The 25,491-nt window shown below is 41.8% G+C and overlaps 1 protein-coding gene across 3 annotated transcripts in view; it reads right to left on the bottom strand.

Annotated features, from left to right (window-relative positions):
- LOC129700025 (poly(A) polymerase type 3-like) overlaps nucleotides 1–25,491 on the bottom strand; it is a 58,861-nt gene that overhangs the window by 17,274 nt on the left and 16,096 nt on the right. For 2 of the 3 annotated variants that reach the window (XM_055640174.1, XM_055640175.1), the window contains exons 3-12: nucleotides 19,779–19,845; nucleotides 16,573–16,654; nucleotides 15,231–15,340; nucleotides 15,094–15,147; nucleotides 14,597–14,708; nucleotides 14,132–14,221; nucleotides 12,097–12,235; nucleotides 8,813–8,885; nucleotides 8,215–8,335; nucleotides 7,998–8,082 (exon numbers count right to left, since the gene is read on the bottom strand). In XM_055640174.1, coding sequence (XP_055496149.1) covers nucleotides 7,998–8,082; nucleotides 8,215–8,335; nucleotides 8,813–8,885; nucleotides 12,097–12,235; nucleotides 14,132–14,221; nucleotides 14,597–14,708; nucleotides 15,094–15,147; nucleotides 15,231–15,340; nucleotides 16,573–16,654; nucleotides 19,779–19,845 — 933 coding nt within the window. Of the gene's footprint in view, nucleotides 1–7,997; nucleotides 8,083–8,214; nucleotides 8,336–8,812; nucleotides 8,886–12,092; nucleotides 12,236–14,131; nucleotides 14,222–14,596; nucleotides 14,709–15,093; nucleotides 15,148–15,230; nucleotides 15,341–16,572; nucleotides 16,655–19,778; nucleotides 19,846–25,491 lie in introns of those variants that run through there. The other variant, XM_055640176.1, reaches the window with a different exon arrangement.

Genomic DNA, 25,491 nt, shown 5'->3' with positions numbered 1-25,491 from the left:
GGGAGAAACCAGAAAACAGTATAAAGATGTGAGGAAGGGGGGGGGGGGGGGGGGGGGAGAAGAAGAGGTAGAAATAGCCAATGAGGCAGAAATTAGTCCCAGGCTTCAAGTTCAAATCAATAATAGAGGTAGGAAGGTCAACTAATTTTTACTCTTATCACTGGCATATAACCAAAGCTGACGCAACACCACTGGACACATCTGCCCGAACACTAGCGTGAAATAAAAACAAGAACTAAGGATGAACACGGGTGAATGACTACTTTCACATTATTGCTCCTAGCTCTCTTCATTGCTCCAAAAAGAAAGTTACCTACTTAATCAGCGTCATTTCTTTTTGATTTGCTACAGAAGGACGAGTAAAAAAAGATTGAGGACCGTATTAAGTTTCCAGTGGAAAGTAACTTTGGGGAATATAAATTAAATCAACAATTCCTCAACAAAATCCCAGTAAACAATGGAATAGGAAGAATAAAAAGAATATAATCTCAGAATCTGAGGGTCATTTAAGGTTGTATTTTATCCAAAGTTGTGAATTAGTCATCATAAATAAGCAAGGCCGAGATCAATTGATTCGGAACACGGAAGAGATCAAAGCCAAGATGAAGATAAAACCATGGTCTTACCAAATGGTGAAACAGGGCTAAAGGAATTGTATTTCACAAATCTCCAGTAATTACAGAAAACGATGCAAACTGATGAAAGATTGATGCCATGGATAGCTAGTTTTGTTTTACTTTATCTACAGATGTCACCCAGGGTGAATATACCCAGCATTTTTCTTTGTTTTATTGCGATAGTAGAGGGAGAGAAGCAAGGATCATCATGCCTTCTAAAATCTTCCACAAGAGTAACAATGAAGAGGGATCAAAGTCTGAAAAGATACCAGAGTGGTTACATAACTGTAGATTGTGACAAGACACAAAAATATTAACATAATGACTGTCGACAACAATTTTGATGGGACTGCTTTTTGTGATCAGGGCTGATTTGCGACAACTCCACTGAACAATTGTCACCCCACGTAACTTTATGTTCACTGATGCATGTGCATGCACTGTTTGATTGCTTAATGAATCTAGCGCACTAATCATTATCAAATTTAACATTGCTGGTTCGAGAACAGTCACAACAATACTCGCAATAAACTCAAGAAAGCTCAACTTCATATTTTTGATATGGCTTTGTCCAATTATTACAATCTCATGCAGTATTAAATCAATCGCATGTCTTTTCTGTAAACTTATTTAATCTCTGGACTAGTACACTTTACGCCTGACAAAATGCTACAGACGACCTACAGTACAACTCATACTAGTGTCTTAAATACTCTTAACTCTGCCCATAGCATTTTGATTTGCTCACTTACCTTTCCTTGTAGTCTGTTCTTAATTGAATTTCATCCCTAATCACCAAGACTTCCACATACCCACCCCCACCAATAGACACCCTTACACAGAAAGATGGGGATATAACAGGTGACGATAACTGCAAACTTAAATAATGATCAAATCATGAACTCCATAAATAATGATCAAATCAAAATGGTGAAGGCAGCTTTGAGGACAGGTTCAGAATGAATTTGCAATAGGCGAATATTGTTTGTCTAATGCAACAGAGGCAACTGGCAATCTCACAGCAAGGAGAAATGTGCAGTAATTTAGAATTTATATAGGCAAACCCCCTCATTGTGGCCATTTGTGGTATGGAATTCACAAACCACAACCAAAAATTTCACATAAATGAATAAAATGTGTTCTCAGAATTTGTGGAACAAATCATTTTATTTCAGCTCGTTGCTTGCACAGAGGGCGTGGCCTCGTGTTACGGAAAATCGCAGGATGAAGCGTTTTTCCATGTAATGGAACTCCCATCAAAGAGGGAGTTACAGGTGTCAAGTTTGAGCGCAACAACTGTTGGATGCTCGATTTTTTTAAATTACGAAAAAATTAGTAGGCCGACTGTAGGAATATTGGGAAATTAACTGAAGATGGTCTGCCACGAAGGAAGGCATTTCAAGTAATATTCCATAAAGGCAAAATTGTCCATAGAGAACTTAAATCTCCATGAAAAACAGATTAAGGGTACCATTAGATTAAAAGGGGAAATATTGGCAAGTTTAAACCTAACAATGCTCTAGAAATCTACAAATGACAACAAAAAATATAGAAAACGAGTAATGTAGAAATAAAAGTAGATTTTAAGAGCTGCTTACAATTGTGTAAACAGATACATGTAAATCCGAGACCCCAAGAGACAAGGCAGAAGAAATATCATAGGGAACATAGTAGTTGAGGTAATAAACTATTTTCATAGCTTTATTCACAAAAGACTAAACTTACCAGTGATGAAGAAGAATTAATAAAGTACTGGAGAAATTAATGGGACTCAAATCATCGGGCGAGACATGAAAACAAGCCGATTAGCCCAACTCGCCCTATCTGACCAAGATGCCCAACTTAACTAGTCCAGCTTGCTTATACTTGGCCTGTACCCCCCCAAAAAAAAATCTTTCCCATCTAAGTGCCTTTTAACAGTTCCTCTGGAAGCTCCTTCCATTTAGGCAACATCCTTTGTGAAAATGTTGCCACCCGGGTCCCTATTCTTCCTTACAACCCTATGCTCTTTAGCTGTTGTAGACTCCACTACCACTGGGGAAAACACTGGCTATTCACCTTATCCACATCCGTTATTTTATAAACTCTACACGGTCACACCTCAGCCTTCTATACTGCAGGAAAAAAGGAGAAAAAGCCTTTTCAGCCTCTCCTCATCTAAAAACCTGCCTGACCCAGAGGTTTTTCTTGTACTTTTTCCAATTTAATGACATCCTTTGTATAGCTTAAATTTGAAAAAGCTACTTATCTTAACTACTAAACCAGGTTCGCTTCTTAATAAACAGACACCACACAAACTGTTTGGTAGACCAGTTCAAAACTTTACTTAACATCGGCCGATGGAAGGGAGGGAGAACTCCAGTCAAGTGACCAACACAGACACTTGACTGTCCTCAGCCACCTTCTCTGAACAACAGAATTACATTGCTTTAAATAGGTTTTTTTTTCCCCTTAGCACATTCCAGACATTAGTCATGGTCAGAGGTACAGGAAAAGGTTTTCCACAGAATGCATCACATCAAACCTTTTGTTTACATGGTACAAGATATACTAAAAACATTGTCCATTTGCCTTATCTCCAAATAGACCACCCTAGCTCTCTTCCTTTATTGCCTCCTCCCCATAAACATTTGTCATTTGGTTTATGGCATCTCACTTCAAAGATTTGACCAGCTATCTCTATAGCTTCTCCTCTGCCTGTCACTTGGGAGACAATGTTATAGGATTTATTATCTCACACACACCCACAACCTAAGGCAAGCCTAATTTGACACTAAATATAAGCTGTAAGCTAGCCCAGAAACCAATTTAATATCTTCTTATATTTTTAACTAAAACTCGGCTTCATCAAATTGACAGACCACCGAACTATCAACATGCAAACAATGGTCCTGAAAGAACTTGGTTACAGAGGTTATGAACGCACAGGGGGCGATCTTGTAAAATTCCTTGTAATAGTGTATATTTGCAATGGATTGGAATGTGGCAAATGTCACAGTCCTATACAAGAAAGGAGTTGGAGAAAATAATTAACTATTTTGTTAGCTTAACAGTTGTCAGTAAAACTCCAAAATCAATTAAAAGAGATGCTAACAAGTATGTCATGCATCTACTATATATTGAATTTTTGCCAACAAATCAGTCCTTTACTTTGTACTCTTTACTTTCTGTATGCACTTACTTGGGGCACATAACCAGTTTTAGATGCTCGCTACTTTCTCCCTCCTGATTTAATTACATTTTTTGTTTATTCTTTAGCTGTTTTAATACACAATTTCTCTGTTTTCAATGTTATTTATTCAGAATTACCTGCCACACGATTATTTATTTGAAGTCCTTATGTCCATCCTATTAACCCTTTTTCCTAGAAACTTTCAGCCAAGGCCAACTGAAACAGAACACCTCTAATTTCTTAGGATGGATTTCTTCTTCGCAAGTTCCAAACATTGATCCTACCTCCTTTCTCTTAACGTACATTCAATCTGTTAAGGATCCTCTTTCTAGCACATTAGTCACGTTTCCATTGGGACTTCTGCCCATGATTAAAATTTATCCGACAGTATAGAATCTATTCCAAGTTGCTTCTATCCCTTCAAATTGCTTCATACGCAAGGTTTCAACTGATGGAATTTACCTACATTCTTTCCAATAGCAAGTACATTGTACTGTCGGGAGAGCTTCAGTTCTGACACCCTGTCTCCTTTTCAACTCAACCCTTTGTCACTTACTCCATCCAGTGGACATTCAAGCTTCGCCCCCCCCCCCCTTCTCTTTCCCCCCCCCCCCCCCCGCCGCACCCACCCCCTGTATTATTTACGCATCACATGCCAGGCTTTGTCTAGTCCATCTCTCTTTTTAGCTTTATCTTCCTTACCATTATCAGTCTGAAGAAGGGTGCTGACCCAAAACATCAACCGCCCATTCCCTCCTCGGATGCTGCCTGATCTATTGAGTTCCTCCAGCACTTTGTGCTTTGCACAAGAATCCAGTTCCTTATGACACTAGGATCAGTTTTCATTTACTCTAATTTTCTCGTTTCACTTGGAATTCTGCCAAAATTCTGCAATGTCAACTTTGGCAGTGATACCGAGGTTTGCAAACTATCCAGACCAACACTAACTTACACTCCAGCATGGCGATTCCAAATCACACATATCCAGGACAAAAATGTATTTCGGAAACGTGTGCACTTGGAGCATTCACACTGTGTTCACACACCCACATATTATAATCTAAACCCAGGGCCTACTCTTGGTATGATTTTGAAAGTTAGGATGATAATGACCAAAACTCATTTGGAACTAGGAATGCAGGAGAATATTCAGAGTACCACTGACTGCAGTTAAACCAATAAAATACAACCACACGTTAAAATAGGAATTCATGGTAGAGGCACATAGTGTGAGAGAGACAAACAAAGCCCATGACAAATTACCAAACTTATGTATCTTATCCAGCAAGTGTGGGAACAATCTCCTGGTCAATTTCTCCCCAGACTTATTTGAGGGGAGTGGAGTGATTGAAAGGAAACTAGACAGTTGAGGAAATTAACCAAGTGACATTCAGCTTCAGACCATCTTTCGTCATAGGCTGGGATGTGTATTGGAAAAAAACATTGTTCACAAACCAAACATAGTTCAAGTGTTTTGACTGCTACGGCATTATAAGCCATTTGTGGTTGATGGTGGGGCAGAGGAGAAGGAAGAGTGGTGGAGATCAATGTTTAGCTCAACCCTAATCTTACACAATGCACAAGGTTTGGTTTCAGATTTCCATTATTTTTCTTTTAGGGCACATTAACTGATGAAGTTATGAAGATCAAGGATCGTATTTTCACCGTATAAAATAAAAGTTCCTTACTTTGCAATTTTACATTAGTTTTAATCTTACAAAACAAATAAACTGCAGATCTGAAATGAAAGCCAGATTGACCGTTATATACACTATTCACTGAAATTCAATGAATGCGACCCAAGACAATAAATCTACCCAAACCACAATTCTATAAGAAGTTATTAGACAATCTTATATTTACCTCTGAGCCAATTTTAATGGGAACTATCACAGTCCAAGTATATTATCTTCAAGCCTGAACAGAATTCAACTTGGAGCTATGCAAGTTTTGGTTATACCCTGAGAATTTAAAACTCACCTTATTTTAAGTCGTTTAATTTTCTGTCTACTAATTGTATTTTGAATTTCATGACAATTGGTAACAGACAGACATGCCACCATTTTGCTAGGAAAAATGCTTTTATTGAGAAGACAAATACACTTATAACAAGGTTAGCAATATTACACATTAGCCTGCAATTTATAGTTAGACCACATTTAGGATGAGCCAAATCATGTTGGAAAATATTATTCCGATCCTAAACACTAATCTCACTTAAAATAAATATTTTGAAAGAAATCCATCTTAATATTGTATTTTTCAACAAGCAAATAATAATCCTTCATGGCAACATAATTGATTTATTATGGCACCAGTATACTGCCAAATAACCTGCCCAAACAAGCACAGTATTGCACAAAGCTAGGTCAAAAATATATTTATCACAATAGCTCAAGACACTTCTTTTTTTAATCTACTTCCGCTGAACAAAACCACAACCCATAAAACAGGGGATAACAAACTATTGGTTTTTGACAAGATTTTCTTCACTGATCTATTCAAGGAGTGCCAGCTCAAAAAAAACAGCTTAAATAATAACTGGTTAAATCATCTTCAAAAGATGTGCCAGTTAAGCAATAACTGAATTTCAGAATAACGTTTAAGGTCATCTGTCATACGCATTATTCAGTTTTAGTTACTGACAATTTTTAAAAAAATCTAAAATGATTTAAGTTGTCAGGAAAGAAACCTTTTATATACATGCACACTTCCATCATTTCAGTCAGCCCAAACCTAACATAGAAACATAGAAAATAGGTGCAAGAGTAGGCCATTCGGCCCTTCGAGCCTGCACCGCCATTCGATATGATCATGGCTGATCATCATATGGCTGATAACGTAACTCAATAAAACAATATCAACCCTAGTCAAAGATGAACTCACAGGACATATCAGGATTATAAAATTATATCAGCACTGTATTTATAAGTGCATCTATGTTTTTAAACTGGATAATAATGTAGATGGAGTCATCTAGATTCACAACTTTTCTAATTTCAGATTCACCAGCTTATCATCTGGCCTGTTGCAAGATCCTACAACTTAAATATCCAAATCCACAAACATGAAACAACTACTTCAGCATACAGGGCAAAGCCCATGGTTTACTGAAAGCACCAATTCCTTACTAATGCACGTTTTTTTTAAAGGGTTAAATACCAATACCTTATTAAAGTGATGACCTTATAAACTTGCACCAGTGCATCCAGGCCATTCTGTTTCAGGTAACACAGTAAAGTTCCATTCATATGCCCATCTGCAGCAATTTAATACACCTGGCATCCATAATTGTGGTCAGACTTTCCCAACCCATTTTGAGAGGGTGTGTGCTAGCTAAACTCAGAATAGAAACAAGATCAAATCAAAAGCAAGTCTTAGTGGCCCCTATGGCACAGCTATTCCCAGGGCCAGGAAATGCATCAGGGGAACAAAGTGTTGTTTTGAAAATTTGTGATTTTTAGCGACTGAATCGTCAAATAATTTGCTGTATTGGATGATTTTCTAAAGTTATACAAGTGATTCCTTGAATGAACTGCAGTGCAGAAAAACTCAAAAGGACACAGCACATTAAAAATCAATATTTTTAATGCATTTGAAAATAGACAACAATCATTTGGAATATCATATACAAGCATTCTCATATGTGGTATTTTGAAGGTGGAATGCGCCATCCAGTGGCAGATTCAGAAAAAATGTCCTAATAATAAATGTAGCTCCTAGACTACTGAATTTTGGCATTAGGTGTCCGAAGAAAGTATTCAAGGGGACGTAAAAAAATATTCAAAATCTTAAATTAATTAACAGGTCAAGTGAACTCCCAGAGTTTAAGTGCAATAATATGACATTAGGTCGGACTACAAAGTTGGCATTCATATTAAATGGTCATAGTGAACACGGGTCACCAGCAACCTGGTTGAAAGGGAAAACTTTCTTGGCACAATCAATGTTGCTACTTATTTTAAATATTACTACTTGGCTACTCGCAGCTTTGGAATGAATCACAAAAGATCTGGAGCGTGTACTTCTTCTTTCCTCTTGGGGACAGGAAGAGAAGATGTGTCACGTTTCCTGAATTGCAAGCAAAATTGCAGCTAACCCTCAATGTACCTTCTGAACCTTCTGAATTTGTAGTCGGCAGGGCAGTACTCTGCATATCGCCAACTCCTACTCATATATCCTACTCATAAAGGTAATTGAATACATACTTGTACTTTTGAAAGAAGTTTGGAGCCTCAAAGAGTTTGGACCACTCCATTTTACCCATTAAAATTTCATCTGTGATCGAAAGACCTGTGGGAACAAAGGGATTGCTTAACTCTATAATCAATACGTCAGAAGGACCAATAGGCCTGATCAAAGCCTTAGGAAAAGTTTAATATAACACAGCACAAAAGCTTCCACCCAAAATGTAAAATTACTTGCCTTGCTTAAACTCCTCCATCATTACAGCCCGTGTAGACGCAGAGACATTGTATGTTGAGTTTTGTTGTGGGTAGGCGGGTGTAATAATTGGCATGAGGTGGTATCTGTCGCTTGGGTTAACCTACACACAAGATAATAATCCAATGTTGTAACACCTTATCAGTATATCATGGACTAACTGGTCGTCATTGATGTAGAGGGTGAATTTCTTAAATTTTACAAGGATGTCATTTCATCTTCAAAATGGCAACGGTGGCAGACAGAGGAAAGGAACAGCATGGGCGAGTGGGCTGGCAGCTTACCACCCTGAGACGTTCAGGATGTCCAGAGGTCAGCTGTTGAATGCACCCAGGGCCAGGAAGGTTGAGCGGGTCGGATGGGGCGAGGGATAGCACATTTGCGGTCGTTTTGTCGGGATTGAGGCGTGGGTGGAGTGGGCCGCTAGAAGCCCTGCAGTATTCTGGGGCTTGATTGGATCAGGTGCCACTCCAAGAGGCCGAGAGCAGATCGGACTCTTTCTGCAGTGGCACGGAACGACAGTGGAGAACAGTGAACTGATGCCCTCACACGCGAGGCTGACAGCTCATTATAAACCTACCCGTGGATCCCACACTGGCAAATTCAAATTGCAGTCCTCCGGTTGTTTTAACAAGACAGGATTTGGCCATTCCCTGCCAAGAAAGAAACAATTATTAATTGTTCACAAATCCAATACCAAAATACAAGCAGATGAAAGCACATCATTAGCTTTCTTTCTCAGTAATTGAATAACTCAGAAACATGCTTCATATCTTAGTGTTTACCGTAATTGTATTTGTACAAATTAACCAACAGATTTTTTTTACAGGAGACGCAAGAGACAGCAGCTGAATAATCTCGAGCAAAAAACTGCTGGAGAAACCCAGCGGATTAGACAGCAGTGGAGGAAATCATTTTACATCCACAGATGCTGCCTGATTGGCCGAGTTCTACTGGCAGTTAGATCTTTTACAGGTGCATGCAGTTGAGAGTAATGGCGCACCTGGTGATTAAAAAAAGATCTTCTGGCTTTTGCCAGGCAAAAACAATCTCAAAACTGAATTGTGAAGGAAACCCATCGATTTCTCCACTTGGGCATATTTTGCTCTTCACCTTGCCCAACCAAGGGCTCATTATATATTATATATTATCGGCACACACAAATTTTAAGACTGATTAAATTTAAATACATTTGGATTTGGTCACTTAATTTGTATTTTGGTTTGTCCTGATTAGATTGCCAGTACAGAAGTACCTGCTGTTAACAACCAACACTTGGGAACAGCCAATAGACACTTCACATTGCCAATTCCAAATGATTGGAAATTGGATCACAATCACACGCAGCAGAACCACCCGTATACACACGCAGAGCTTTTAGCGAGTCTGCTCCACACCACTGTGCACTGATGGGGCAGATCTGTACATTACTTTTTTCAACCGTAAGATCCAGCTGATATACTTTACTGCAACTTTGTTACAATGCTTTGGATTTAGTATACATGTAAATCAACAAAATAGAATATGGATAGTTTATGGTTAAAACAAATACATTAAATACCAAGCCAGCAGAAACAAAGCACTGATATTTATCAGTCACGCATTTCATAAGGGCATCTACATTATATTTTAGGGAAGACATCAAGCTATGTCAATATGATCATGCATAATTTTTTTTTAAACTTCTTCCATTAGTTTATTCTCCTATATCCCCTCGAAGGGTGTCCATCTTCCTCCGCTGCTGCAGCCTCATTTGCACTTAATATCTAGAAAAATTCTCGATTATACGAAACAAATATGCACAAGTACTGCAGAAGTTAAAGTCTGATCATGCAAATTAATGTTAGGAAAACTAATTTTCCCAAGAAAATTAAAATGAACCAGATATATTATGTGGTCATTTTCACCACATCCAAAAGGACGAATTATTTAACAAATTACATCCAGCCAAATCAACATGTGGGTTTCCTTAAATCAAATTGGCAAACAGGCATCAAACAGCCAATTCAAGAATAACGAGCCAAATTTCTTGGTAAGAAAGCTATCTGCAAACACAAGAAACTTGGAAATAGAGATAGATTCAGATTCAACTTTAATTGTCATTGTCAGTGTACAGTACAGAGAAAACGAAATGCAGTTAGCATCTCCCTGGAAGAGCGACATGGAATATGATTTCAATAAATAAATCTATTTACATGCATACAGTCATAGTGTTTTTCCTGTGGGAGGAGTGTCCGGGGGGGGGGGGGGGGATTGGGGGGGTGATTGGCAGTCACCGAGGTGCATTGTTGAGTAGTGTGACAGCCGCAGGGAAGAAGCTGTTCCTGGACCTGCGGGTCCGGCAACGGAGAGACCTGTAGTGCCTCCCGGATGGTAGGAGGGTAAACAGTCCATGGTTGGGGTGAGAGCAGTCCTTGGCAATGCTGAGCGCCCTTCGCAGACAACGCTTGCTTTGGACAGACTCAATGGAGGGGAGCGAGGAACCAGTGATGCGTTGGGCAATTTTCACCACCCTCTGCAGTGCTTTCCGGTCGGAGGCAGAGCAGCTGCCATACCATACTGTGGTGCAGTTGGTAAGGATGCTCTCGATGGTGCAGCGGTAGAAGTTCACCAGAATCTGAGGAGACAGATGGACCTTCTTCAGTCTCCTCAGGAAGAAGAGATGCTGGTGAGCCTTCTTGACCAGAGTTGAGGTATTGTGGGTACAAGAGAGGTCATCGGAGATGTTGACCCCCAGGAACCTGAAGCTGGAAACATGTTCCACCTCCGTCCCGTTGATGGAGATGGGGGGGTTGCGTGCCGCCCCTAGACTTCTTGAAGTCTACAATGAGCTCCTTGGTCTTCTTGGGGTTAAGGGCCAGGTTGTTGTCATACACACATCACATGCAGTGGGCCAGGTTAATCAGAATACTTAAAGATGGAAGTTTCCATCTATGGACAAGATCAAAACTCTAGCACTAAATACTGGTAGTAATAAATCATAGCAAATTTGTCAAACATACCGCTGCCCAGAACATGATCTAGATGGGTAAATTGTCCATGAATTGTGTAAAAAAGTGTGATCAAGAGAAACAAGCACTTCGAACTCAAAGGAATAGAGTATATAGATCAGAGGAAAGGGGTAGAAGGATGTTTGGGTGAAGCATAAACCCACAGGTCACAAACATCCATTGCAATAAACAAAATCTCAAAGATAGAGATAAAAACACAGCAATTAACCATTCAATCTCTTAAGCACTTTCGGTCATTGAAGCACAGGAATAATCTACATCTCCCATCCATTTCCAAACCTCACCATATACTACAACCGAACAAAACTTGGTATGAGCCTTCAATTTATATTGATCCACCGGGGAGATATGGTCACACAGTTCATTTACTTTGTGCACAAAAATGGTTTCCGGTTCCATTTCATTTGCTAGCTCGAATTTAAGATTTTGCCACCTTTGCATGAGAGAAAATAATTTCCCAGCATTAAACCCATCAGATAAGATAAAAGGTACACAAAAAAGCTGGAGAAACTCAGCAGGTGCAGCAGCATCTATGGAGCGAAGGAAATAGGCAACGTTTCGGGCCGAAACCCTTCTTCACACCCTTCTTCAGAGAAACCCTTCTTCAGATAAGATAAAATGCTGGATTAATTCAGCGGGTTGGGCAGGAGAAAAGGAAGTGACATTTCATGCAGGGCCCCTTCACCTGACACCAGCATCTGCAGTTCCTTCCTACACCATCAGATCCCTTTATCATTTCAAACACCTCAATTACATTAACTCTTAGCAAAGTATTTACACATATGACCAAAGAAATTCAGTATACCACAAATTAACAAGCACATGTCATGAAATCACAGAAATCCACACTCACCATTTTGAAAAAACCAAGAAGAATTTGTGTACTAGGGTTGATGCAACAGCATTGGGGTACAGTTGGCAAGTCCTTGCCACCAACATGGCCCATGAGACACCACCCAGAAAGCCTAGTATGTTAGAATAAATGTTGTGGCCTGTTGAAAAAAATATTTTATAAACATGTTGGTTAAAATAATTTTATTAATTGCAATATTTATTATTCAATTAACTAAATTCTAGACCATTACACCAACTTCTTGAATCTATATGAATGGTTCCCTCACAGTGGTCATTGATAAATCCACACCCGACTCTTTAAGAGTGTTTCTGATCTGTTGGACAGGTGTTTGGGGATTTTTCTTTATTACTAGACTAAGTGGGACCAGTCGGGTCCCTGTCACACGGGAGGCCTGGTCCCCGCAATATTCAACCACTCACCCATTCCCCCAACACAATATTACACCACTCACGCATAGCCCCCAGCTGCCCAGGAGTTTGTGAGTGAGACGGGAGAGGCCGCAACCCAGGTTTGGTCTTGTTTCTCAGTCCCATACTGGCTTCTTTGACTTTCATTGGCAAAACTTTGGTCCTCATGTTGATAAACAGCAATAAAAGTTTCCACGGTGATGGAAAGACTGGAGGAAATTTGAGAGCTGAGAGCTAATTTTATACCTGCATTAAAGAGGCAATTAAACACACTTGAGCAATTAATTCTTCCCGTTGGATTGCAATCTTGTCGTGGTCGGGGAGCTTGTGTGTCTCAGTGACCCCTAGAGCTATGCCAGCGGGAGATTCGCCTCCTGTTACGGTCTCCCAAGCTGGACAGGAAGAAGAGTAGAGGCGAGACGAAGAGCGATCCACTGGTCCTCCAGGTTGGAGGTTGAGCACAGGGCTAACAACCCTGTCTCATGAAACAAATATGTTACAGAAACAGCAACTGAAGGAATCAACACTATTGGGCGTGATGGACTTCCTAGGCTATCAACAGATGCTAGGATGAATGTATCAGACAGCATCCCAAGAATAGCCCTGCACTGGACACCGGAAGGGAAAATGAAAAGAGGGAGACCCAAAACCACCTGGCGTCAAAATGTAGAGGAGGAAATGAAAATGGGCCTGACGTGGGGTACTGTCCAGAAGCCAGCCTAGAACATACAGGAGTGGAGGACCTTTGTTGCTGCCCTACATGCCAGGAGGCATAATAGGCAGAAAGTAAGTAAGAGCAATTAAGTACAAATGCTTGTGAAACCATGTGTCCCAAACGTTATGGTGTCTGGAAATGGGGGGGGGGGGGGGAAAGAAGGGGGAACGGGACGGGAGGGACTATGTATAAACACAGCTATAATTTCTCCATGGTGAGACCAAATTGTATAAAAATGGTATTTAATAAAATCTGACAATGTGCACTTTAACCACGTGAATTTTTTCTATTACGAATCTCAAATTGTGGAGTACAAAGGCAAATAAATAAATGATGGGCCTTTGTCCCAAACATTATGGAGGGCACTGCATTTAGAATCAATTCATCTGACCCAAAGAGTCTAATCATTTAACCATGGTAGCATGAATAACCTACTCAAATAGCACCCATGTGTCCAAGCAGGATTTTTTAATGCTTAATCAAGCATTCCATGTTTGATGAACTGCATGGTATCACAGTAAAACACAACTCTGGTCTTGTGTGATTACAAAAATACTTTTTCCAGCATAAACTGAAGATTAGTTAACGACAAGATCTGTAATTGGTTTCTGTGACCCTCTCCTCGGCCAAGGTGTTTAATTACAGTGCATTTACAGGAGATTAACCACAATCACTGGCATCTTTAATAGAATGACCCAGATGAACTAGCAAATCCTATAATAAACTGAATCTTAAGGGAACAAGATGCTGATGACTATTTAACTGTACATTACTACGAAAGCTTTGCGGACATTTATTCATAGACATGCAAGGTTCAGGGAAGGAACATGGTGTAGCCACAATAACATGAAGCTCGACACCAACCAAAAGAGGTCATAAATAAATAAACAAAAGTTTGTGAAGAACTTACGCTTTGCCCATAATTTAATTGCCCTCAGTGTCAGCCTAAAATTTTCAATATTTGGTACTAAATGCAATATCTCATCTGTGACTCTGCAACCTGGCAACAGAAAATAAAACAGAGGCACAATTTACTTTAAATCCATGTCATAAAATTACTTTACGCACTGCAAGTCAATTAACTAAAGCTGCTGCATAAACTTCTGAAACTCAAATGTTTTGGACATCATTTTGCAAGAGAGTGAAGAGCAATAAAAACGGCTTTGAATTTTACAACCATCTAGAGAACACCTTTCTTTAAATTGGGGCAACCCCAAAATTTCATTTAAGTATTTCACATTTTGGGTAGAGTACAAGCAGACCGCAACGATTAACTCAAGAGTTTCTGCTTCTCATTAACCTATTTTCACTCCAGAATAGCAAGGGCACAATTCCCTCCCAGATTCTCCAATTTTCATTGATCCGAGTTACTAACCATTAAGACTTCGAATACACCTCAAGTCCAGGTTTTTAAGGAGCACATCATCTCTAAGATCCAAATCTTCCGGGATTGTCTGAAGAGCCAATCTTGCAAACAAAATATCAATCTAAAACAACGACAAAAATTCTAAACTAGCTGGATACCAAAAATAGAATAAGAGTAAGACATTGAAAGATTTGCCTCAAAATACATGTAACTAATACCCAGCATTCAATTAGATTTATAACCACCGGTATAAAATGCAGTAAAACTAAATTGCACAAGAACGGTTTTCTTATCAGGTTTTCAAGAATCTGATTTATATATGGAATTAATATTTACCAATATATCAGTAACAATAACAAGCACAGGGTTGAATAACTAAGTACTGCAGAATCGCATTATCTTTGACTATTAGAAGTTTAACATTATCTTTTCAAAGTGAATTACCTTAAATAAAAATACCACAAATCTAACTGAAGTATGTAGTCACTTATTATTTAATAAAATACCTCTATACCATCAAAGGATAGTTTAATGACTGGTACAAATGCTTCTTCAACAGCCTGCAAAATAAATAGAGCGCCGTTAGAGTAACCAAATGCAACAAGCATCAGATGTGCCAGGAATACAATATCACTGCACCCACCCGTAAATTTCTCACTTCATCTTGCTGTTTCAGCTTTTCACAGAAGGATGAGAAGAAGTCAACTCTTTCAATATGACGAGGTGCAACACATAATGCATCAATATCAGCTCCTACAAGAGTAAAAATGTTGTTTTACTGAACACAACCAATGTTAATTGTCCAACTTCTAATAATAATAATAATCTTATTGTCATTGCACATAAGCGCAACGAGATTTGGTATGCAGATTCCATCCGATGTCATAACATAAATAACTAATAAAATTTAGGTTTAGATACCCCGAGAACATGGATTGTAAAATGAACAGTAAAATAGTCAAACCAGTTCAAACAGACTAAAGTGCAGATGTGTCTGTGCGACATGACCATCCGAGGGAGACAGTCCAGGGGGGGTGGGGGGCACTCAGCAGGGCCGGTACAGAGCCGCTATAGCGGCATCCAGTTGTCTTCTGATTCAGGCATTATTATTTAACTTCATCTAATTGAGTGGCAAGAAAACTTCAATTCTATCACTATTCTGTATTCTGCCATCAATATTATGTTGGGATTATTACAAATGTTTCGTAACAAGTTTAATTGACACCATGGATATTATCACGAGGCACAGTGGATACTCAAAGACACCTCAAAGTACTTCTACCCTCTAAGACATTCTCTGGTTGAATACAAGAAAACCCACTACTCAATTGGATGAAATGGCAGAAACACATAAATGGGTAATGGGAATTTATCAACAGGATGAATCTTAACACTGTGCTAATGAACCAATGGACTCAGCCTGCAGAAAGTCAAAATGAAGCACCCAATTGGCATAATTTGAATGTGCCTGCATAGTTTTCTGCAATTCATCCAAGTTACTTACTCTGCAATTTTCCCATTAAAAAAAAGGTGGTATAATGACAAATTCTTGCTTCAAATAGCATAGTGTTACCATAGACTTTTGATCTTTCAATGCCATTAATTTAATATTCTAAAATGTGCTTTAAAAAAAAAGATAGGACCATGGAACCAAACCGTATGGACTGCCCCTTTTTTTCCTATCTAGTTCCACCTTCTATAAACAGGCAGTGCTTCCTCCACCACATTTGCTGCTTCCAAACTGGATTTTTGTTTACTCCAACCCACCCAAGTTAGGTGCAACTCTGGAAAACAGGAGGTCATCAACAGGATGAATCTTAACTGTGCTAATGAACCAATGGACTTAGCCTGCAGAAAGTCAAAATGAAGCAGATGTGTCTCTGGACTATCAATGTGAAAGACACAGGTATAGCATCAAGAGGATAACAATTTCCATCTAGTTACAAAATACATTTCATATGAGAGAATATATTTGTACAACATACCTTTTGTATGCACTCCTAATCTGTACGAGCCAAAAGTAAAAATTTTCCCACCAACATTTTCTATCACGGATGGAGGAAGATTCTGTAAAATTATTTAATTGATTTTGTTAAAGCATTATCATTGATTTGATATGTCCTTCCATGAAGAAATAATCTGTAAGTTAATAGCACAGTTGAACAAGACATTGAGGCTGCATTTAGAGCATTGTGTTCAGATTGATGTCATTAAGCTAGAAAACGTTCAGAGTAGATAATAATAATAATAATAATATTTATTTATATAGCACTTTTCAACAAAACCAGTATTTGAACCAAAGTGCTTTACAGAGATTGATTAAATTAATTGAACAGATCAATGCAATAAATCCATACAAATCAAAAAAAGAGAAAAAAGAGAAAAAGAAAAAAGACACAGAAACAGTACACTATAGAAATCAACATGAAACGTCCCCCCACAGCAGAATTCACTGTGAGGGAAGGCACCAAAAATATCCAGTTCTCCCCCTCATAGTCCACCCGAGGTCGGGGCCTATATCTGGCCTCCTCAGCCAGCCTGGTGTCTTCAGGCCCTCTTGCCGTGAAGCTGGATCATCGGCGTCGGTGAACATCCATCAGCGGCCAGGACTGAAGCGGCCGCTTCCCCCCCGAAGACTGCAACGACCAAAGTTCACAGGCCGCGCCGGCCGAACCCCCGACACTGGCGATCTCGGATCTCGGATCCCAGGCGCCGCGGTGCCGTCAACGGTCACAGTGCCCCGGAGATTACCGCAAGGCGACCCGGTAAGGCATCGCCCGCTCCTTGTAGATGTCCCAGCATCTACACCGCCGTCGAAGCTGCAGTCCCCGCAGGAAACGCCGCTCAGCGCTGCTCCAGTTCGACTAGGCCGCACAGAGAGGACGAAGATGCGGTTCGGAGAAAAACCGCATCTCCGACCAGGTAGGACTGGGGTTAAAAATAATTTCCCCCTTCCCCTCCCCCACCCACCACATAAAAGAAGACCTCCAATAAACACCTGATATGAACAGGACCAAAAATAAAAATAAATAAGGGTGAAAGGACGGACAGCAGGAGGAGCGGCCATACACAACGGCGCATCACCCCCGCTGTCCGCCATCTAGATTTACAAAGATGTTGCCAAAACTTGAGTCGTCGAGCTTTAGGGAGAGTTTGAGCAGACTAGGATTTATTCCTTGTAGCGCAGGAGGCTAAAGGGTGATATTATAGATGTACAAAATCATGAACAAAATAAACAGGCCGAATGCACGGTCTTTTGCCCAGAATTGGAGAATCAAGAAATAGAGGACATGGGTTAATGGTGAAAGGGGAAAGATTTAACAATCTTTACTTGAACCATCTGCCAGAAGAGATGGTTAAGGCAGGTACTATAACATTTAAAAAACATAAAAGATCTGAAGAAGGGTTTCATTTAGAGATACGGAGCGGAAACAAGCCTTTCGGCCCACACCGACGAGCGATCCCCGCACATTAACACTATCCTACACCCACTAGGGACAATTCTTACATTTACCAAGCCAATTAACCTACAAACCTGTACGTCTTTGGAGTGTGGGATGAAACCGAAGATCTCAGAGCAAACACGCAGGTCATGGGAGAACGCACAAACTCCGTACAGACAGCAACCGTAGTCAGGATCGAACGTGGGTCTCCAGCGCTGCATTCACTGTAATGCAGCAGCTCTACCGCTGGGCCACTGTGACCGCTGTCTCAACCCAAAACGTCACCCATTCCTTCTCTCCAGAGATGCTGCCTGTCCCACTGAGTTACTACAGCATTTTGTGTCTACCTTTGATTTAAACCAGCACCAGCAGTTCTTTCCTACACATTTAAAATATGTTTGTACAGGCGCATGGATAGGAAAGATTTAGAGGGATTTTTTTTTACAAACTCGGGCAGGTGGGACCAGCAAGGATGAGAAATATACAGATTAGGTTGAGGGCCTGTTTCTGTACTGTATGACAATGACTTTCTTCATCTGTGCCTTCCCCAATCTTCAATCCCCCAACCTTCAATCGGTGGTAACAACTTTTCAACAACAAAAAAAAAAATCCAGTCCCAGGATTATGTTCTTTCCTTGTTGATTAAAGTGTAAGACCTCAAAGCTATTTATTGTTCATGTTTCTTCAGATGACACAATCAAAGCCAGTGATTCATGAGTCCAATTCCTCTCCTTCTGTATGACATTCTCACGCTTAAGAACCTTGCATTGCAATCAATACTCAACCTTACCAACTCTGCTACATTTGTTTAAAAAAATAAAAAAAAATGATTTGTAAAAGCATTATAATTGATTTATATGATCTTCCATGAAGAAATAATCAGCATGTTAAAAGCACATCAACCATTTTTACATCTCAAATGTTTTATGATATCATGCAAAGTGATCACCAGCAAATGACTGATGGCAAAAATATTGGCCAAGATGCCAAAACAAAATTTCAGAGTTCTTATTGCAATTTTTAAAAAATCCATATTAACAAGATTAGGGTAAATCTCATCCAATGATGCATCACCTTCACCGGACTGGAATATTGATCTAGACTTTCTGGAGGTTGTCTGAATTTTGATCAATAAGGAAGTAAGCTTGTTATGAACTAAGGAAATTAAATAATTAAAGTGAAACTGTATACAAATTGTTCACAATAGCAAGCAAGAGTTAATAAATGCCTGATAGTGAAGGCCACATACAAGTAAATTCTTAGTGTTATCCATAGATATTCATGCTTCTACTCCTTTGAAAGTTGTAATTTAATCAAGTTTCATAATATGAAAAACCTATTAAGAGATAGTTACAGTTATAATGCGTTTCAAATATTATTTTATTAATTAACACTAATTTCACTTAACCCACGATTTGCCCATTTCCTACAAAGGATAAATGGACATGGGGAGCAGGCAGTAACGGGCTACTGATTGTGGATGATCAGCCATGATCACAGTGAATGGCGGTGCTGGAATCGAAGGGCCGAATGGCCTACTCTTACACCTATTGGCTGTTGTCTATTGATAATGCAGCCTTTGATTTCTGATGAGAAAGCAAGCAATTTCTTCTGGAAATATAGTAACAAGTCTGCATTCTCTCGTGTATATTTGCACTGAAGTGGATGTCCTCAATTGCTGCAGTACTGTGATTCTATGTTCAAATGGTAACTTAATGCGGGCATTCAAAATTTGAATTAAGTGTTACCTTAATTTCACTGGTATCACGAATCCATTCTTTCACCAAGTTATTTAGCTTTCCCAGAATTGCAATTCTGCAAGAGATGGAAGCAAATTAAAATGTCATCACAACAGGAAAAAAAATAGCACTCCCTTTCTTGTGGTCAAAGTATTCCGACCCCTTCACTTTTTCCACATTTTATTACGTTACAACCTTAAGCTAAAATGGATTACATTTTTTTTTTTTTAAATCATCAATCCACACACAATACCCCATAATAAAAAAAATAAAAACAGGCATTTAGAAATTTTACTAACCTCATACTAAATTTTACTAATATCACAGTGACATAAGTATTCAGACCCTTTACTCAGTACTTTGTTGAGGCACATTTGGCAGCGATTACAGCCTCAAGTCTTCTTGGGTATGACGCTACAAGCTTGGTACACCTGTATTTGGGTAATTTCTCCCATTCTTCTCTGCAGATCCTCTCAAGCTCCGTCAGGTTGGATGGGGAGTGTAGATGCACAGCCATTTTCAGGTCCCTCCAGAGATGGTCGATCGCATTCAAGTCTGGTTTCTGGCTGGGCCACTCAAGGTCATTCACAGACTTGTCATAAAGCCACTCCTGCATTGTCTTGGCTGTGTGCTTAGGGTCGTTGTCCTGTTGGAAGGTGAACCTCCGCCCCAGTCTGAGGTCCAGAACGCCCTGGAGCAGGTATTCATCAAGCATCTCTCTGTACTTTGCTCCGTTCATCTTTCCCTCGATGCTGACTGGTCTCCCAGTTCCTGCTGCTGAAAAACCATCCCCACAGCATAAGGCTGCCACCATCATGCTTCACCGTAGGTATGGTATTGGCCAGGTGATGAAAGGTGCCTGGCTTCCTCCAGACGTTTCCCCACAGAGTTCAATATTGGTTTAATCAGACCAGAGAATCTTGTTTCTCTTGGTCTGAGAGTCCTTTAGGTGCCTTTTGTCAAACTCCAAGCGGGCTGTCATGTGCCTTTTACTGAGGAGTGGCTTCCGTCTGGCCACTCTACCATAAAGGCCTGATTGGAGTGCTACAGATATAGTTGTCCTTCTGGAAGGTTCTCCCATCTCCACAGAGGAACTTTGTCAGAGTGATCATCGGGTTCTTGGTCACCTCCCTGACCAGGGCCCTTCTCACATGATTGCTCAGTTTGGTCTGGTGGTTCCAAAGTTCTTCCATTTAAGAATGGCCACTGTGCTCTTCGGGACCTGCAATGTCGCAGAAATTGTTTTATAGCCTTCCCGAGATCTGTGCTCGACACAATCGTATCTCGGAGGTCTACGGACAATTCCTTTGTCTTCGTGGAACTGAGAGTTAGATAGAGCTCTAGGGGCTAGTGGAGTCAAGGGATATGGGGAGAAGGCAGGCATGAGTTATTGATAGGGGATGATCACAATGGCAGTGCTGGCTCGAAGGGCCGAATGGCCTCCTCCTACACCTGTTTTCTATGTTTTTATGTGGCTTGGTTTTTGCTCTGGCATGCACTGTCAACTGTGGGGCCTTACATAGACGCGTGTGCCTTTCCAAATCATGTCCAATCAATTTAATTTACCGCTGGTGGACCAATCAAGTTGTAGAAACCAAAGATCTTAGAGCAGAGCAAGATGGGCTACTCCTGCAAAATACAATGGGCTGACGTGTAGTACACTACGGAGGGGATCCTGGGCATTTTTCCCCTTCCCATTTTAGTAACCGGAGCCTACCTGACCCGACTCGCAGTGTAATCAATGTTGCAGGGCAACAGTTTGTGTGTGTGATATAGGGTTAGATTCATAATTCTGTCAGTTCATACTTCTTGTCAAGAATAAAATTTGACTCTGGTAATTGTCTTTTTTAATGTTTTTTTAAATCATTTCTTTTTAAATGGCTCACAAGCAGTGTTTGAGTTGATTTTGTAGTAACTGGAACCGACCCAACTAGCAGGGTAATTGACATTGCGGGGGAAGTTTTTGTGTGTGATATAGGGTTAGATTCATAATTCTGTTAGTTCATAATTCTGTTAATTCTTGTTAAAGAACAAAATGTTTATATACACACATACATGAATGTGATATAACTGTATATAATCATATAACACACACAATTATATTTCTTCTGATCCAATGATGAACTTTATTTCAGACTAGACAAGGGACATTAAATAAGAAACATTGTAAACCTCCCCGCAACTTCACACACACTAGGCCTTATAGGCCTTTCTCACGGGGCGACTTGACGCAAGATGTAACCAGAGTGAAGTGGTCGTGGTCTAGCACGATATCACACGATATAACGGGGGGTTAGACAAAAAGTTCCCACGGTACTCGGCATTTCTGTTATTTGTGCGAGTGACTTGTCCGTCTCCCGAGCTTTCCCGTTAAATCTTGAATGAACATTGTAACTGTCAAGTGTAATTAAATCATCACGTGGCACAAATGATGGGGGGGAGAGAGAGAAATGAGGGGAGACGTATATACACACACAAAGCAGAGTTTTACTGTGTATGTGGGAGACACAGATGGACTGAGCACAGTACCTCGGTCTTACTGTGCGTGGGAGAGGGGGAGAAAGAGACGTACACTCACGGAGGCAGAGTCTCTCAGCCTGTGTGGGAGGGAGGGAGGGAGGGAGGCACACACAAGGTGGATGTGAAATCTCACCTGCCTGTTTCAGTGACAAACACCCGCCGCCAGTAAATGAAGACACCCCCATCTGTCTCCCCCTCCTCTCCCTCGACTCCCCTACCTTTCCCTCCCAACTCCAGTCCCGTCCCGACCCCCTGGGAAACTGAAGGGAGCAACAATTAACTGCTGCCTGCCCACTGAGTTAAAGAGTTCCCACGGTAGTAAGACGATGTTAGTTGCGCCCAAGTTTAAATTTCCAACGTGTGTTTCAGAGTAAAGAGTCAGCGCAGAATCCTTGATAATCAAAAACTGTCTGAATCAGCAAGTTAGACACAAAATGCTGGAGTAACTCAGCGGGCCAAGCAGCATCTCTGGAGAAAAGGAATAGATTCCATTTTTGGTCAGGACCCTTCTTCGGGATGATTGTAGGGGGGAACTGGAAGCAAGAAATGACCGGGACAAATCAGGGCCAACAACAGATGACCTCAGCAGTTGATGTCCATATGCGGATGCAAATCTTTATTTTTTATATTCAATCCCACAGAAGACAATTTTTACTCACCTTCTGTCCCCTCTGTCCAGCTTCCAGGTTCACCGTTCGCAGGAGTTCCCACGGTACACGCAAGAGTCAGTACGGATATCGCATTGGCCACTACGTGCATATAACGTTGCAATGTTCAACCACAAGTGTACGTCACTCTTGGAGAAATTCAAGCTTGTTTGAATTTTCTCCCGAGTCACCAAGTTACACGAGTACCTGCCGTTAGCGCCACGGTGGTCCACAAATGCCGTACGGTTATCGCAAGAGGTTCCCACGATGTTCAACTCTGGTTAACTCTTGCGTCAAGTCGCCACCGTGAGAAAGGGGTTTTATCCCCACCCCTCAACTATTCCCCCCCCCCCCCCCCCCCCCCCCCCGGCACCCCCCGCCTGCCCCCCACACTACAATGTCTCCCCCCATCCTACCCCCTCTCCCCGCTGCTCTGGGCTGCTCAGAGGCCCCACATTCCCACGCTGTTCACTCCCTCTCCCCGCTGCCCCGGGCCCCACATTCTCTCTCCCCGCTGTCCTGGGGTGCTTTCTCCCCGGGCCCCACATTCCCTCCCCCCTCCCTGCTCACTCCCTCTCCTGGGCCCCACATTCCCCCTAGCTGCCCCGGGCCGCCGCACTCTCCCTCCCCGCTGCCCCCCCGCTCACTACAGGCCGCTCACTCCCTCTCTCCCGCCCCTCTGCCCCCGGGATCCCTTGCTGCCCCTCCCCACACTCCCTCACCCCGCTGCCCCGGGCCGCTCACTTCCTCTCTCCCCGCGGCCCTCACATCCCTCTCCCTCGCTGCCCCGGGTCGCACACTCCCTCTCCTCTCCCTCTCCCCGGGCCGCGCACCCCCCTCCCCCTCTCCCCCCACTGCCCCGGCCGCTCACTCCCCTCTCCGGGGCCGCGCTCCCCCCCCACTGCCCTGGGCCCCACCCTCCCTCTCCCCGCTGCCCCGGGCCTCGCCCTCCCCCTCTGCCCGGGCCTCGCCCTCCCCTGGGCCGCGCACTCCCTCGGGCCGCTCGCTCCCTCTCTCCCTGGGCCGCACTCCCTCTCCCCGCTGCCCCAGGCCCCGCACTCCCTCTCCCCGCTGCCCCGCACTCCCTCTCCCCGCTGCACTCCCTCTCCCCGGGCCTCGCCCTCTCTCTCCCCGGGCCCCACACTCCCTCTCCCCGCTGCCCCACACTCCCTCTCCCCGCTTCTAAACATCTGTTTCATTTCTTCATTCTGGTGTATTGTGTGTAGATTGATGATAAAAAATTAATTTAATCCATTTTAAAATAAGGCTGTAACGTAACAAAATGTGGAAAACGTGAAGGGGTCTGAATGCACTGTATACACACACGTGTATATACACATGGATCTATAAGTGTGGTAAAGGGGATCCCACAATTTAGAGCCTTGGTATCTGAAGATTTGGCTGCTATTGATGGAGCACTAACATTAAGAGATCCAGAAGAGACCGCAAATGGATGACTTTAAACATCTGATTTAGAGGTGGAGAATATATACGTAATGGATGTAAAAGCAAGAATTAGCAATGACAGTTGCAATACAGCTTGTTATGCAACTATCTGCCAAAGACTGCAAGAAATTGCAGTTGTGAATGCAGCCCAGTCCATCAAACCAGCCTCCCCTCCATCGATTTTATCTGAATGTCTCATGTACCAGGGCACAGTGAAATTCCTTTTTTTGCTACAGTTCAGCAAAAATCTAACTATGCATCGACACATCATATTCAAGTACAAGAGTGCTGGAATGGGAAATTTCACTGAGGGAGTGCATGTTTCAGCACCATGTCTCTGTATACTTAAAGTACAGAGTTGTTCCGTGCCTTTGCAGGCCGCATCGATTCTGCGCGCCCGGCCAGATCTAATCGAGCTATGGACACCTTAAACCATGAAAGTGCTGACCCTTGCCTCACACAATCACCATTTAGCCTCTGTGCCCCTCCTGCAGCTCATCTCAGAACATCCATAACAAGTCCAAGAGCGTAGTAGGCAAGCCCCCAGCCTGCTCACCAGCACCGTTCTTTTTCTCGGTCGCCATCAATTTCTTAACACTGCCTTGGGAAAGCAGCCCAACATAGAAACATAGAAAATAGGTGCAGGAGTAGGCCATTCGGCCCTGCCTTCTCTCCATACCCCCTGATCCCTTTAGCCACAAGGGCCACATCTAACTCCCTCTTAAATATAGCCAATTAAATGAACTGGCCTCAACTACCTTCTGTGGCAGAGAGTTCCAGAGATTAACCACTCTGCGTGAAAAATGTTTTTCTCATCTCGGTCCTAAAGGATTTCCCCTCTATCCTTAAGCTGTGACCCCTTGTCCTGGACTTCCCCAACATCGGGAACAATCTTCCTGCATCTAGCCCGTCCAACCCCTTAAGAATTTTGTAAGTTTCTATAAGATCCCCCCTCAATCTCCTAAGTTCTGGCGAGTACAAGCCAAGTCTATCCAGTCTTTCTTCATATGAAAGTCCTGACATCCCAGGAATCAGTCTGGTGAACCTTCTCTGCACTCCCTCTATGGCAATAATGTCCTTCCTCAGATTTGGAGACCAAAACTGTACGC

This window comes from Leucoraja erinacea, chromosome 9 (genome assembly GCF_028641065.1).
Source record: "Leucoraja erinacea ecotype New England chromosome 9, Leri_hhj_1, whole genome shotgun sequence".
NCBI lineage: Eukaryota > Metazoa > Chordata > Chondrichthyes > Rajiformes > Rajidae > Leucoraja > Leucoraja erinaceus.
This window is presented reverse-complemented; position numbering and strand designations above follow the sequence as displayed.